A 16,169-nucleotide genomic window follows, 5' to 3' on the forward strand; every position below is an offset into this window, starting at 1 on the left:
AACCAGAATGAAACCACACGGTAACAAAAAGTGGTTTATTCTCCAAAACAGACAAGCAAGACACATTTATGAAAAACAGTACAATGGTAAGATTACCAATGAGCAAATTAAATGGAATCATTGTTGAAAAGATTTCATAACCATACACCAAAAAACTCATAAGGAAATAGTTAAGATGAACATGGTGTTACTCTCAAAAGCACCAAACCACCTATGTTTTAAAAAAAAATGGCACAAACTGTAATGGAAGTAAAATAACACACTTCCACAATACAATGTCATAGCAAAATGACCTGGACCACTGGACCAAGTGCTATGTCAAAATGAGCTTTAAGTATCCAAGTGACTGTCACTGGAGTTGATATCGAGAAAAGTAACACTGCATTTTAAATTTCTTCTGGGCTGGGTTTCCTCAAGCAAACCTACAGCATATATACACTTTGATCATATCCGGTTAAAAGTAGAATCAAATGAGTGATGCTACGCCAAACGACAAAGGAGTCCAATGGAGTCTTGCTTGCCTCTGTCCCTCTGTCGAAACTACATTTAAGTTCAAAACTACTGTTCCTTTCCTCTGCCCTCCCCCTCGGCCCTGTGTTAGTTCTTGTCATCCTTTTTCTCGTCTTCGGTGGGGTACGAGTGCCAAGTGAGTCGCTCTTCATAGAACGAGATGACCACCTGCGGACACTTCATATTCGCCTCCTTCGCTGGTACAAGGTCAGCTTCATCAGAGTTTTTCCTATACGAGGACAGGTGGCAAACAATACAAAAAACACAAAATCAACAGAAATGTGTTGAATTCCATATTCACATGGCAGAACATTTGCCTGCTTTTTACAAAATCACAGCCAAATCTGTAATGAGGCGTTTGAATTCCTCAACAACACAGGCACTAATACAGCCTGTGAAGTTTCAGTTTTGATAGCTGCCAAACATTTAATGAGCTAAAAGCTTCACACAAACCATTTCATGAGGAACATGAGTTCTCCTGTGGAATCTGTGGCACCAATGATCCTCTCTGGATCCAAACCTCGAGCAAAGCCCCTTAACTTCTCTGTCTGAAAGACAAGATACAGCTTCAATCACTCAAGAAAGATAATTCCATCATAAATACTAACTACCTAGTTAAAAGGGCCCTATGTTTTCATGGAGGGAATCTGAATTGAAAAATTAAATTGAGACATTAAGCGCAGAATGCCACAGAACTGTGAGGAAATTGTTGTGTAAATTGGAAAACATTTGGGATTTTGAATAAAAGAAGTAGAAAAACAGAAATGTATTTAAATATCATGGAAGCGTATGGGGAGCAAATACGTGCTTGTGGGATGTGTGCTTGCCTGTTACATGCGTGTCGGAAAATCCATGTGGAGTCTCTATGGGGTGATAACAGTAATCAACGGTATAAGTGTAAAAGCAGCTGTCAGCGAATACATGTAGCTATAAGATTATGCACATTCAGCTTTTGCACTGAGGGGTGGGGGGGGTTCCTGCCCATTCATGTGTGTTCAAAGCTTTCTACATAGTGTGAGTGTGTGTGTGTGTGTGTGTGTGTGTGTGTATAAGTTGCCTTATGAGCAACAACTAGACCTGTCTCTCTCGTCGTGAAAGTTTTGGTCCATTAAGATTCCTCTCCCCAAAAAAAAGAGAAAAACTAAGCACCATCAGCCAAACAACATCAGTACTCACAAAGATTAAAGATGCTAAAATGCAAACCGACCAACCGATGCTAAAATAATTAACAGCGAAAGATAAATGCATTGCCTGCCTATTGTAATCATAGAAGCATAAATATATTGACCAAGACAACAAAAGTGTACAAAACAATTAAAGATATGTACAATCTGGAATCTGAAAATGGGGAAAAAATGAACAGAATTCATCCATTCTTCCAGAAGAAACCAAATCATTCAACTTATTGTCAATGGGAACACTAAACATGGCACCAAGCACCATTTATTTTTTTTGTCCCATAAACCCTCTGCTCAGTTCACAGCTTGTAACTGAGAAGATCATGTAAATGGATATCATTTACGGATCAGGGCTCTCTTATTCTGTAAGACACAACTTCCATCAGGAGAGAAATGCATCAGTGGATGAAGCAATGCTTCAAACATTAATGTTGAGAGCATTAATGTTGACCTCTGCATGGAGGAACAAGAATCATGCCATAAAAAGGCATCCCAGAAATTTGGAGTGACTTCAACCCGTGGATGTTGGTGTCTCCTTCAATTTTTAGCATACTGTATTTTTATCAGCCCAAGTATCAATCTGATTAGAGACTCATCAAGCACTTAGACTCTTAAAAGAATAAAGGGCTGGGACTTACATCATCTTTTTTCTTCTTCGATTTACTTTCATCTCCATCCGCATCTCCAGCTGCCTTCCTCTTGCCCTCGTGTGCTGTTTTCTGGGACTGCAGAAACTCTGCAATCAGATCTGGACAGTCCAAGTTGTCCTCTGGCTCCCACGTGTTATCTTCCCTGTTGATAAAAACACACATAAATACAGTATTTCTGTATTTACCTAATAATTTGGCCACTTGTTGAATAAAACTGTGCCTTATTCTTTTAAATTATCATAATTTTAATGGAATTTCTGATTTAACAGATGGTATAAAAGATGGGAGAGTGGATGTGGACAAAGTACATGCGGTGGTCTCAACCCCACAGCAATGTAAGTTATGCATGTATGCCCACCAGGATCCCCCAGAATGCCACCCTGCACTTTGATTTATTGATTAACGACAACTATAAAGATGTCTGAGATTACAGTTCATCCAAAAAAAACTCACTCAGAGAAGCCTTTCCACTTGAGCAGGTATTCCACTCTCCCTTTCACCACTCGCCGGTTCAGGACCTTTTCCACCACGTATTCTTCCTCCTCCTCCTCTTCCTCTGCCACATCGTCTGCCTTCTTGTCCTTCTTCTCAACCGTTGTCATCATTTTGCTCTCTGATGGGGCGGGGGCGGGGGCGGGGGCTGTGGCTGTGGCTGTGGCTGTGGCTGTGGCTGTGGCTGCAGGGGCAACAAGCAGACAGTTACCAATCCTAAGGACACCCGCTCTTCAACGGTTGGTGACCCTCGATCTGAATACTCTTAATGCCTGCAGGTGTTATGTGATTCAATGGCATGGCTTAAAAAGATAATGTTATCATTTGCATGGGACGGGACTTACTTTGTCGGGTTCACAAATGGATGGGAAACCACAGTGATGAGTGGTGTTATGGATTGCAAACATTCATAGTGCCACCTTGTTGACATACATACTATATTCATTTCTCGACTCTTGAGATACACCTTACCGAACAGGCACATGTGATACAGAGAAATTTGTATGTTAGAAAATAATGATATATTAAACCTTCTGTAACAGTGGGACCATCGTTAGAGGATTCTGTAGTCAGGCTCATACTCATCAGGTAGACCTTGGGACCAGCAGGTTCCTGGTCAACGTCAAGATTGTAGCATGATGGAAGCAATCGGGAATCAATGAGGTAGAGAGGAGAAAACAGCATTGGAGAGAATGAGATTTATTGCAAAGATACATGGGCAATATTTTGAGGCAATGTAGATCATCACCAAGTATGGCCCACCTTTTTCTTCATTATAAATGTATTTATGTTTATGGCCCATTACGTTATTTATTATTTATATTAATTTTACTGACCCCTACCACTGCTGAGGACAACACTGCCTCATCTGCATTGCCTAAAGTTACCCATGTACCATTACCTTGTGACACTGTGTTAGACTCATAGTGTATCTTTGTGAGAGGGCTCAACGTTGTAACAAGGTTTGGTAGGAGACTGGCTCTAGCCATTCATTATTAATTTCCTTGACCAAGATATGCTATTGCACAAGCGAGCTACCTTAAGTTTTACCATCATTTGCTCATCATTAGAGCTGATTGTGAATGTAGCCGTGCCTCTGCCAGCATCAATAACAGAGCATGGAGGGCTTGCAACACCTGGCGGCGGGTGTGCAGCATGTAGTGTATGAATGCACAGCTTAGGTAACAATCAGCGAGCTTCATCTACTTGCAATTTGGCATTTAGTCGCACTGTCGTGGCGCAAACAACTACCCTCGATTAACTGTTAACTTAAGGGGATTTTTGTTGCTAGCTAGCAAGTAAGGGGAAACACCACACGACAAAGCCTCGAAGGAAAAGCGACTCACTGTATTTATTTCCTCCATATTGCTTTAGCGTTAGCAACTAATGTATTACACTTCAGGTAGCTTTGTCGATGCTAATGGTTATTTATGGTTAGTAACGTGAGACGTGTCTCCGAGACAGTTCTGGTTTTCACCCTCATTGTTGATATTCACATTAACCTGCCAGACTCATGCACAATCAAACGGTTAACGTTACCGAAACAACACATGTTTGGAGGGAGGATGGAAGACAAAATGAAACTCACCTAAGCTTTACAATTTAATTGGTTTGAAAAGAAAACCCGAAAACAAAATAAAAAAACGCGATAGTCTCTGCTTCGTAAACAATAACGCTGTTGTCTCTGCTGATATGTTATCAAAATATTTAGCTACCAGTTGGCTAACGTTAAAGCTAGACGTATCGTTTCCGCCCCCCTTCGTCTGGTATGAGAGAAAATAACTCCACGAGCCCACTGGAGTGAAGTGAACGTGCAGGTTCACAGAATGTACCGCGTGTAGATTTCCCGATCAGTGCAAAACCAGCTAGTACAATCAGTTTGTATGTTCTATAGATCTGTGAGAACAGGATGTACGCAAAAGACGGAGTGGCGGTCTGGACCACCGGACTAGACCGCAGTGCCTGTACGATGTGGCAGACCCCTGGCTTCAGGTGGTGCCCTGGGAAGCTGGGTAAACCTCCGGGAGGTAATACAGGCAAACAACTAGGCTACCATTATATGCAAATAAATGAAAAAAGAGAACGAGAAAATAAGAGTTGTTTTTTTCTGTTTTTAAAAGTCCCAGCCAGGTCAGGATGTCACAGGTAACCGTTAGTATAAAAGTAGTATGGGCCATTTGAACCATCAGGATGCTTGAAAAATGATACTTTTATTTAAAAGGCCCTATCTTCACACAACTTATATTGGTTTGATACAACTTGATATATGGCTGCTATGAATTAATGTCATACGGATAATGTCAGCCTAAAAAGGTGGGCTATCTCTATTTTGTAAATAAGATTAGTTTCACCTTCCAGTACATCCCTGATTGTAATCCTTGTAAACTCATGAAAGTCAGGTTTGGCCAGCCTAACTAAAGCCACTGCGAGGGGCATTTCATTCTGGTTTATCAAGTTTTTTTCCTGGCTGGGAGCAGTGATCTTGAATCAGTCCTGCCTTTCACACAAACAAGAAAACTCATCAGTGAGCCTGGATCTGCGCTCCATGATGAATATGGGATTCTGTTGAGTCCAAACAAGGTGACAAGTCCACACTGAAATGATAGGTTTTTCTGTTTCAAATCTTTCAGTCGTTGGGATCAAACTCCTTAGAGCAATGGCCACTCGCTAAACCCAGTTTGAGTCCAGACTAGTTCATTGGGAATTTTCCACTTTGAATAAAATTATAAAATAATATTTCTGTTGAAACCTTTGGTTTAATTTCAGCCACATCATTATGAGGGGGAGATCAAGGCATTTAATTTGCTGTAGGGCATATTAATGCCTGAATGTGACTTCAGAGGCATACATGATATTGTGTCCAACTTTCAATCAAATTCATTCATGTGATTTTGATCAATCAATAAAGAATTGTGTATATTCAAATTGTGCCTTCTTGTGTCGCGGTGATGAGTGGGTGAGGAATTCAAACGCCTCATTACAGATTTGGCTGTGATTTTGTAAAAAGCAGGCAAATGTTCTGCCATGTGAATATGGAATTCAACACATTTCTGTTGATTTTGTGTTTTTTGTATTGTTTGCCACCTGTCCTCGTATAGGAAAAACTCTGATGAAGCTGACCTTGTACCAGCGAAGGAGGCGAATATGAAGTCTCCGCAGGGTTTTATTTTTTTATTTAAACAGGCTATTGCACATGAAACCTTCATGGGTATATTTTGTACTCAAATGAAAAGAGAAACATCTGCAGCTAAGAAGATATATAATTGATCCTACAGTGAATACATCCTACATTTCAACATCGCTCCCATCTCGTTCCAATTCCAGTGGCTCCTTCCATCTCTTACAGTCGACTCCAACCCAGATGATCCAGACCCGTCTGTTCAGTGCGGGGCTTTAACGCACGGGCTTGTTCGTTTTGTTGTAGTTGGTTTACCTAGAGGCACATGTTGCCATTTAGCTTCAAACACTCCGGTCCTGCCCAAGGAGGTTCTATAGTCCTGCCCAGTTCCCGCTCGCTACCTACAGTTTAACGTTAATACTTCCATGTTCGCTACCAACTGAGCTACAGCAGAACAGGTTGTCCTCTCTGTTGTTTTACATTTGTAGCTGCTGATTATCCCAATGAGTGACGGTGTATCGTTTGTTAGTCTTATATTTGAACCTTTACACTCTATGATTTGAACAGAAGTGTAAAACGATGACTTTTTCATTTTGAATATTGAGACAAAGTTGACCCAACAGCGCGCGCACACACAGTCCGGAAGCGGATACGTCTCTCCGTATGACGTAATAGCGCTGGTTCTGACTTGCAAAATGGAAACAGGGAACAGGGCTCGCTGGGAAAACACTCCTCTGGATTTTAACATTTTGTCTTTAGCTTCAACAACAACAACAACAACCACAGCAGGCTGGATACTAAAACAGCAACCAGATACTTTGTGAAAGTAAGTAGTTGCCGATTGGCAGTGTCTACCAGCTAACGTTTGCTTTAGCCAGGTTACTTAACGTCACTGAAGTCAAATCATCTTGTCATCCTTTTTAGCCAAGCCAAAGAACAAGAGGAGGTGTTCATCCTCACTTAACTTAAAAGCGAGTTTACTATGTTTATATTATCTGGTTATACGAGCGAATTGGTCAGGGATTTCAGTGACAGTCTGATTGCTCTCGTTATCTTATTTAGTATTACTTCGAGTTTGTTTACACAAAATGAGCAGGCTGGGAAATTCAGGCTATGACTGTTTCATTTGTTTATTCTAACAGCTGACAGGTAGTAGATCCACTCTGGCAGATGAACAACAATCATTAGTATTAGAAGTATTTCTGTTTGGCTGTGGAAATAGTTGCCCGTCAGTTATATCAGGATACAGCAGATACTGTGGCGAGTGGAGGAAACTAGTTTCTCTGAGCATCGGTGAGTCACCTAAGTGAAAGTCTCATCGGTTTTTCCCGTCTGCTCTGTCTGAAGCACTACTCTCTAACATACTGTGGGGTTGGAAAAGCCCAGACCGACAGCCACACAGAGAACATTGTGTCTATGAGTGTATTTCTCTGCATAGATAATGAAAATACTTGGTAGTGTGTCAGTTTACCAGAACTTGGGATCTTTTGTAACTTTCCCATGTGCTTTAAACTATGGCTTGGGTGTTAGAGGAAAGGGAGATGGCTGGGTAGGAGGGTGTATGCCACCAGCTTATCAAGGGGTCACCTCAGTGAGTTAGGCTGATCTCAGTTAAAATGAGAAAGATATATTTATACTGCCAACAGCCATAGTCTTGGTGTACCTGGCTAATAAGCTTGCCGCCAATTGAGAATTTAATTTTTTTTTGTGGCTTTCAGCAAAGTGATAGAAAGACAGCAGAATAACTCCAGAAGAAATCTCTACTTTTCACTCTTTCCACAGAGGTCTTAAGATTCTCATTAATGCTTTATTTCAATGAGGATAAAAGAAGAAGACACTTGTGAGTGACTCAGTTGATTTTAGTTTAGCAACTTTTCTTTTAGAGGGTGAGTCATCAGCTCAGGACAACACCATAGGAGAGGTGCTCAGTTTGAGCTTTTGACCTGGATCGTTTCATTGATTTCCAGATGTTTACAGTGCAGCGCAGCCTTCGGTAGGATGAACAGCAATCACGAAGAAGATGTAAGTAACCTCCCACTTGTTTTCTAAATTTAGTGGAAATATTCTCTTCATATATGAGTTCTCTTGTGTTGATGAATCTGACAGAGATATTTCTACATGGAAACCCTCCTCTCTACAGAAGTGCACTCACTACCTCAGAGCAAATACACTTCCACTAAACAGATGTCAAAGAACAAAGCCTCCATTGATGTGTTAAAAAGCCTATGAGGAACATGGTTTTAAGGCAGGGGAGGCGTGTGTCATGCCTCCACAATAATCTAGTTCTCAGTCTGTTAATCTTAACATGATCCAGCTCGACACACACAAACACACATTACTGTTGTTTTTGTTTTGCTTTTACATGTGAAACGTCTTTGTTTCTCCCCTCTAGGAGTTTGTTGCAGTGCGGGTCCAAGACCCCCGCATCCAGAATGAAGGCTCGTGGAATTCATACGTGGATTATAAAATATTCCTTCATGTGAGTAATAACACTTCATTTGCATCATGGCATATGCAGTCACTTTTAGTGTGAGCTGCAGCAGAGTAATTTGTTTCACATAATGAATATGCAGAACGTATTTTAAAAAAAATAAATAAAAAGTTATATTTGATAGTAATAGTTAAAGCCATGAAATAAACTAATTTGAAGATACTTGGAAAGAGTTTCTTGCCAGACAACAATTTGTTATAAACCAGTCTAGTGATCTGAAAACTTTTTCTGTGCCCCCCATTTTCTAAATAATTTTGTTAATTTGTGGCTTATTGGATAGGCTATTCTACGTTAGACAGGCAAAATTCATCTTGTTTTTAGGACTCTAATCTACAAACCTTCAGTTTTCTATTCAGCCTGTCTTATCTTGCAGAGCCTTTGGAAGGTACTAGCAACATAACAAAGTCAGGAGCTTCCTGAATTTCCCCAAGGGGATCAATAAAGTGCTATCTTATCTTCAGATATCAATTGCTTCAAAATAATATGGTGACTTATTTTAATCTTAATGCAACCAAGCCCAATCTTTGAAAAACAGTAACTAGACAATAGATGGATTCTTTACATTTTGAATGGACGCAAGTTGAGATGTTTTCAAGCCAACAGCCTGTGGTTTGGATTGCTGTGTCAGCAGTATGTCCCATGCCCACATGGGTGTGATGCAGTTATGTGGGTGTGAGTCATGAAATTGGCTAAGATCATGTGACCTCGCGTGATCTTACCCAATCTTGTTTGTCATCATTATGTTATTGCTGTGTGTTTAAGTAAATGTGAAGCAAGGTATTGCTGACAAGGAGCCAGCATGCTCAGTCCAGTCAATGTATGTGGGGTAAATAAAGGCTAAACAAAATAGATTGTTAACTAGAGATTTGGGCTTTTCAGAGAGGTTCACATCACTGGTCTGTCTTTTAGAATTCCAGAAAGTCAAAATAAGTGGCTTTTGTAGCTTGCTATCTTGCCATGTTGCTATAATGTTGCCATCTCCCCTCAACCTGCTTTAACATTTGGGGAGCAAAGGTTATCTAGAAACACCTCTAGCAAAACTTGGCTCACTGCTTTTGTTGCCTGTCATTGCACTGAGGCTATAGACTTACCTAATATTTAACCATTTAATCTATGGCCTACATTCTTCCAATTGATTATGGCTTGTCAGAAGGTGGCTTGTTGTGCAACATGTCTGGACTGTGTCATAGATTGTGGGAACAAATCTGCCTTGTAATAGCCTTATGGTTTAGTTCTGCCACAAGCCTATGTTATACAAGCTCAGCAAAAGTTGAACAGCTGGAGCATTTGAGTCATTCCAGTCACCACATTAGTGACAAAATAATGACACTAGGGGTGTAAAAAAGCATTGATGCAATACGATGATGCTGAAATTTGAAGTTGGAAAGCTAACTGCATCGACTTGAAGAGTTGGGATCGATTAATATTGCATTAAGATGTTTTGTGAGCTCTGTTCTGCAGAGCTAAATGGAAGGTGGAAAGGGTGTTGCTACAAAAAGCTTTTGCAAACATACGGTAGAAACAATGAGATGTTGTCATTTGAAGCTTTATGTTTTGCCTCAAATAGACGTAATGCTTTGAACTAATATCTTGGTGTAAGGTTTACATATGTTTAATTATTGCTGACTGAATCAGTTAAGTTGCTTTTTACAAATTACATTTGTAGAGTGATTATACTTTTTGGAAGTATTGAAATTAATCGAATCATGGGCAGAATGTGAGATTTTATGACACATTGAATCTTTGCTGAAAGAATCTAAATCAAATCGTTGTTGGATTGAATCGTTACACCCCTAGAAATAGTGAAATAAACATTATTGAACATTGCTTCATCGTTTGGCTTTATATAATCTAATATTATTGAAAGTAATACACACATTTTCCCCTTTTTTTACTCTCAGACCAACAGTAAGGCCTTCACAGCCAAGACGTCGTGTGTGCGTCGGCGCTACAGCGAGTTTGTCTGGCTCAAGAAGAAGATGCAGAAGAATGCTGGCTTGGTGTAAGTTGTTGTGGGGAATGGGCAGTTAATCCTCCTTTAGTATTCTTTCTTCACCTAGACGATAGAAAAGCTGAAGGGTATATAACAAATGGAGACACAGAAGTGAGAGTTCCAGTGGCATTCAATCCTAGAGCAGCAGTGGTAGGCTCTTGGCCAGGGGCAATTTTACATCACAGACCATCTGTGAGCAACACTTCACAGCTCAATTCAGCAAAGACCTCCACTGAAAGACCTTTCATCATTTAGTTAATCCATTGCTTTGAAACTGGCTTGTTTGATGGAACTGTTTGGAAAATGATGCAATTTGTACGCTGATGTGAAATCAAGCATGGAGTCTTGGAAATACAAAATACCCACATAAAGGCACATGACATGTACTTGTGACACTGTGGGTTCAAATTTGGCTGACAACATTGGTTGCATGTCATCAGCCAAACTTTCTTTCACCCTCCTTGTATTCAATGAAGCAAATATGCCATACGAATTTACAAAAATGGAGAGATTAGCCCTTTTAGAGCTTTTTTTCATCCTGTCTGTCTTCCAGGCCAGTCCCAGACCTTCCTGGCAAGTCCCTCTTCACCTTCAGCAATGAGGACTTCCTGGAGAGGAGAAGGAAAGGCCTTCAGGTCTTCCTCGACAAGTCAGTTCTTCCTCAAAAAAACAATAACGATTGTCAATATTTAATCTACTGTAAAAATGACTGTTGCATTATGAAAGCTACCTGTTACATGTGACATAATGATGACAAATATTTTTTCCTTGTATATATAATGTTTTTTGCCTGCAGGGTGCTGCACATGACGGTATGTCTGTCAGACAGCCAGCTCCACCTCTTCCTGCAGACCCAATTGCCAGTCGGTCACATCCTGGACTGCGTGCAGGGCCACACCCCTTACACTGTGACGGACGCCATCCTCACCTACGCCTCGTCCAATCGGGGCTTGGCTCAGGCTCAGGAGGACGACTTGATCAAGGAGCCCAGTCTGACTACAGTTTCTTATGAGTCCATGGAGAGGTATGACGGAGGGATGAAGAGTATTGATATGGGACTATAAATACAGCAAAAGCAACCATTATTCTTGCACACAGTCCTTACTGTTGTATATAAATAAATCACCCACTAATATAACAGATTGGAATGTCAAAGTCTACATTTAGCATCAGGTTTCGTCACCAGTTAAGGTTTATTTTAATCAATTCAAAAAGTGGGTTTCTTTTAAAAATTGAACACATGGATCCACTGTGTATGAAATATCTGAATGAAATCGGATCCTGATCCTGATATATACACATTTTTTATGTATTGTATTAAGTTCCTGTAATGTTAAAATTTAATCTGATAGTTTCTTACTAGTCAATATTATGTGGTTAAATAAATGTATTGTCTTCTCTTCCCCAATCCACAGCCCAGCTCCACATCTGCCTTGCCTACAAAATAAAGACACCTCTAACCCTGGACTACTCTCATCCAGCGACGCAGACCCTCTGGAGGGTATAGTGGAGGTCCATGATCAGGAGTTACAGCTTAGCCACACTGAGAAGGCCTCCCTAAGGGTCCTCCAGAAGAATAACCATCTAGAGGCCGTTGTTGGCCCAGCAGAGGCAACCTTTTTTCTGGGAGACAGCCGGGATGACCCAGCCGACGAGACCCAGCAGAGGAGCTGTCAAATACAGACACCAGTAGAGGTACACTCGCCCATGGGGACTGGCTTTGAGGACAGCTGTGGGGTGGAATTGGAGAAGGTGATTAATGAGGACTGTGCGGTAATGGAAGAGAGCGATATAACATTAGAAATAGCAAAAGAGACAGTTCCTAGTGCTCAGAGTCTTCCTCATCCAGACGCCCAGGAGGAAGCTGATCACGGGGATAGTCTCGAGGAGGCTGATCTAGAAAAGGCCAGCTGTGAGCCACAGGTTCCAGAACAGGATATCAGTTCTGAAAGGACTCTAGAATGTGTCAGCTCTGAGGAAGAGGTTCTAGAACACCACGCAAGTTCTGAGGAGCCAGTTCTAGAACATTGTGTCATCTCTGAGGTCGAAGTTCTAGAACATGTCCGTAGCTCTGAGGACCACATTCCAGATGTCAGCTGTCCGGAGGAGACTCGGAGTTCAGATGGGCAAACGGACCCAGACAAAGAAGAGCAGAGTGACGATCCGGCAAGCACAGAGGAGAAGGCACTCGTGTCAGCGATCGGTGAAGAGACACACAATGTGGGCAGTGTTCCAGAGGTAGAATGTGGTGGCAATGACACCACTCAACAAGACAATCCTCCATTGGACCAAGACGAAGTTGAACAGGAAGTAGATTTGGTTGAGACTAGTAATAAAGAGGACAGTCAGTCGTTGCCATCTTCAAATGGGAGTATCGCCAAGGTCAGAGATGAAGAAAGTGTTTGTGATGAGGAAGAGGACACTATCCAGAATGCAAATGGCTACATGAAAACTTCTTCTGAAGAGGTCACCCGCTGGTCAGAAGTAGAGGTGTCCAGCAGAGGTATTTTAGAGCTACAGGTGAATGGATGCCCCATGGACAAAGAGAACATTTCTGATGTACACAATACCCAGGAGGAGACAAACACGGTCAAGGGTACAAAGGAGGAGGACCTTCCATACGTGACCAACATCAGTTGCTTGACTAAAACTCTGGAGCTTACGTCAAGTGGGTCAGGTGATGCAGATTTGACTGAAAACAGTGACTTTAACATCCTAGAGAGCAATTGTGTGGCTGAATCAGCTGATGGGAGATGCACAGAGCAGGTTACCCTGTCCTCGCTGTCTTTGGATGTCTCAGAGGAGAGCCGTGAGGAGGAGGTCCATTAGTTTTAACAGCTAAAATGGCAACTAGACTCTCAGGCATGAAAAGGCACAGCCCCATCTAGGGCTGCTGCACACTCACTGAGCCTGAACAATGGATAGTGGGGATGTCCTTTGCCAAAGACACATTAGTTCACGCACACATGCACCCAGTTCTGTTCCATTCCAAAAAATCATTGAGGGTCATTATTCAATATCTTTAAAATATAGAGGATCCAGTCTATAAGAGTGTGAACCAAGGACTTGAGTTGTATACCATGTTTTAAAAAATACCCCACCACAAAGTTTTAACTTTTTGTGATCAGTCATTTTGTAGGAATTGGCATGTTTTATCAAATGGTGTATATGTCATTTTAAAATGAAATTCTTCATATACACACAACCATTTAATTTTGGCCCTGATTTTCCCCTCATTTTACCAGGTTCCACTGGCCAGGATGATGACTAGATTGTTTCAAACAGCAGAGGGTGCCCAAGTTCACAAAAGGATGCATGCACCTTAAAAACAAATCCTGTTTTCTGACCATATAGACATAGATCTGATCATTTCATTGCTGTGTGAGCAGATGGAATTGGATATTTTTGGAATCAGATTTTAACTCAGATGTGATGGCTCTGAAATTTGGCCTTTTGTTGTCTAGACATTCAATATTTTAATAACAGAAAGCATTTTATAAGAGTATGTACAGCTAAAATTAAGTCACTGAGTACCACTAAGGTGTCTTTTCTCTCCTCATCATAGACAAACATAGCTATTCATGTTCAAGGGAAGTAATAGTATTCAGGTTGAAGTAAATCAATTTTTGAAGATTGCTGGCCTTGATTATTATAGTACCAGTACTAAAAGGCAAACCAGCCAACATTACTGTGAGTGCAAGAATCAAGGGATCTTAGAAGTGATTTGTTCATGAAAATGAGACGCATGAGCACCCAGTGCTCTGCGTTGAACAGCCTTGTTCAATATGAAAATGGATATATCACACTGCTGATTAACGTAGGTGATGACAGACAGGTGGGTAGGAATGTGACCCGGAGAAATAGGTTATGGTTTAAACATTCAAACCACAAGTCAACGACTGTCCTGCAGAGGAATGTCATGAGGACTGGAGTCACTTTTCCAACAATACTGTGGTCCAGTGACGTTTTTGTTTGTGTCCAATCGTGGCCTTGTTGAAAAAGTAACCGGCCTCAAACCAACCCGGACCACAATGCTCTCTCTCTTTAAATGTTGACAGTGTCATGATTGGCTGGTCGTTAGTTCTCCACACCTGTTTCTCGTTAGATATGTAAATTATTACTGACAAGTCACTAACTCTGTAATATACAAATTAAAATTTGTAATGGTGGTGCATGCACATCTAAACTGTTATTGATACAAATCAGGCTTATCTTGGCTACAAAACAAATCTCAATACAGAGCTGAAGATTAAACCAGTTAAGTAACATTTTAGGAGTGAGGCCAGGTTGATGATCCAGTGAACATGTGAGTCACAACAATATGCCTGTCTGGACAGACACTGCTCTAAACATATACACACATACATATTGTAAGACAATTCTCTGATGAACACTGGATTTTGTCATTTTGCCTGTAGTGTAAATGCAGCCCTATAGCCAAGTGTTTCCCCTATATTGATTGTGGTCACAGTGGTGGACAAAATATAAAAATATATATTATATTTTACGCCCCATAAAGCACAAATAAATATTTGGCTAATTTTCACAATTTGCAATTTCATCTTAATAAATTATCCAAATAATTTGATTTTATTTAGTGCAGCAAAAACATAAGTATACAAACCAAGGGAACCAAAATTATCCCCCAAGCCACAAAAAAAGGAAACACTGGTGCTATAGATGTTTATGTGTTCTTGTAATTTCTGTTATATGACCTATTCTGGTACTGGAAATTTGGATCAAACCACTTATAGAAGAGGAAACTACTGAATTGAGCCTTAAGGGAGACTATTAAGCTTTGTCATCTACAGTCTGTTTTATCAGTTGGGTTGGATGAGGTTGATGTTTATTCCATGTCAGTCTAAGGAGCTACATTAATGTTCAGGACACAGCGGTACCTGTTTTCAGACTAGAGACAGTTAAGGTGAGTGTGAATTATCTTTACTTTAAATCATAGTCTGGATGAACATAAATATGCTTTTATAAAATGAGCACGGAGACTTGTGCAAGATGCATGTACAGGTCTCTGCTGGGGTTTTAATGTGATATTGTTTTGACATGCTAATTAGCTTATTAGTTTTAAAGCAGATGCTTTTAAAAGGGACCCAGATTTTATTGTTCAATTTCACATAGAAATGAGCCTTTACACATTTCCTTTGTTTTTTGTGGGTAAGCTACATATTGTAAGTTGATTTATAGTACATGATCATCCAAGTTGCCCATCATAGCAGTGACTGCAGGAGGCCTTGATGGCACGTTTCATTAAACCTGAACTGCTAGTAGTCCACTCTGTCACCCACAACCATGGGACCTAGCAGGCTGATTGTATGGCACCGGGCTTTGCTTTCTTTTCTGCATTTTAAATGGTTTATGGTTTATCTAAAGAGTTGCTTTAGAAAGAACGTTTTTAAAAGAAATATTTAGGCAAAGGCCCCCTTTAAAGGAGACCTCCTTACTAGGACTTACAAGGGCAATGACATCAACCTGAGCAACTGTGTCTGCATAAATACACAAACTGGAATCTAAATGTATTTCAAATAAATTGTTTTTCACATCGGAGCATTACTTCTGTGTATCCATTTCAAAGCTTGCAAATGACAGATATTGTCATATTCCCAACACATCAGCTCATGCTTTTAAGACAAAATATTGGAGCGTGGCTGCCACCTAGTGATTGGTAACGAAACAATGAGTTGAATAACCACACATTCAAATTCAATTGATGAACTTGGTGAAC

The 16,169-nt window shown here is 40.6% G+C and overlaps 2 protein-coding genes across 5 annotated transcripts; one reads left to right on the forward strand and one right to left on the reverse strand.

Annotated features, from left to right (window-relative positions):
- Positions 1–38: 38 nt before the first annotated feature.
- On the reverse strand, positions 39–4,589 carry cbx1b (chromobox homolog 1b (HP1 beta homolog Drosophila)). 2 transcript variants are annotated; one of them, XM_071522847.1, is made up of 6 exons: positions 4,419–4,589; positions 3,361–3,442; positions 2,792–3,002; positions 2,327–2,480; positions 964–1,058; positions 39–739 (listed from the first exon to the last, which is right to left on the reverse strand). In XM_071522847.1, the coding sequence occupies exons 2-6, from the start codon at positions 3,413–3,415 to the stop codon at positions 598–600; spliced, it is 657 nt and encodes a 218-aa protein (XP_071378948.1). In that variant the 5' UTR covers positions 3,416–3,442; positions 4,419–4,589; the 3' UTR covers positions 39–597. The 2 variants fall into 2 exon arrangements, with proteins under 2 accessions (XP_071378948.1, XP_071378947.1); XM_071522846.1 differs by having other exon boundaries at positions 2,792–3,014.
- A 2,053-nt stretch (positions 4,590–6,642) lies between these two features.
- LOC139647035 (uncharacterized) lies at positions 6,643–16,064 on the forward strand. 3 transcript variants are annotated; one of them, XM_071522850.1, is made up of 7 exons: positions 6,643–6,774; positions 7,926–7,970; positions 8,341–8,427; positions 10,341–10,441; positions 10,986–11,081; positions 11,229–11,456; positions 11,848–16,064. In XM_071522850.1, the coding sequence occupies exons 2-7, from the start codon at positions 7,947–7,949 to the stop codon at positions 13,259–13,261; spliced, it is 1,950 nt and encodes a 649-aa protein (XP_071378951.1). In that variant the 5' UTR covers positions 6,643–6,774; positions 7,926–7,946; the 3' UTR covers positions 13,262–16,064. The 3 variants fall into 3 exon arrangements, with proteins under 3 accessions (XP_071378951.1, XP_071378949.1, XP_071378950.1); XM_071522848.1 differs by having other exon boundaries at positions 6,664–6,774; positions 7,916–7,970; XM_071522849.1 differs by having other exon boundaries at positions 6,673–6,774; positions 7,832–7,970.
- The last annotated feature ends 105 nt before the right edge of the window (positions 16,065–16,169 follow it).

The sequence above is a fragment of the Centroberyx affinis genome, unplaced genomic scaffold (genome assembly GCF_046629955.1).
Source record: "Centroberyx affinis isolate AG114_WGS23_722 - 3 ecotype Tasmania unplaced genomic scaffold, CSIRO-AGI_Caff_v1 ptg001035l_1, whole genome shotgun sequence".
In the NCBI taxonomy this organism is placed as follows: Eukaryota; Metazoa; Chordata; class Actinopteri; order Beryciformes; family Berycidae; genus Centroberyx; species Centroberyx affinis.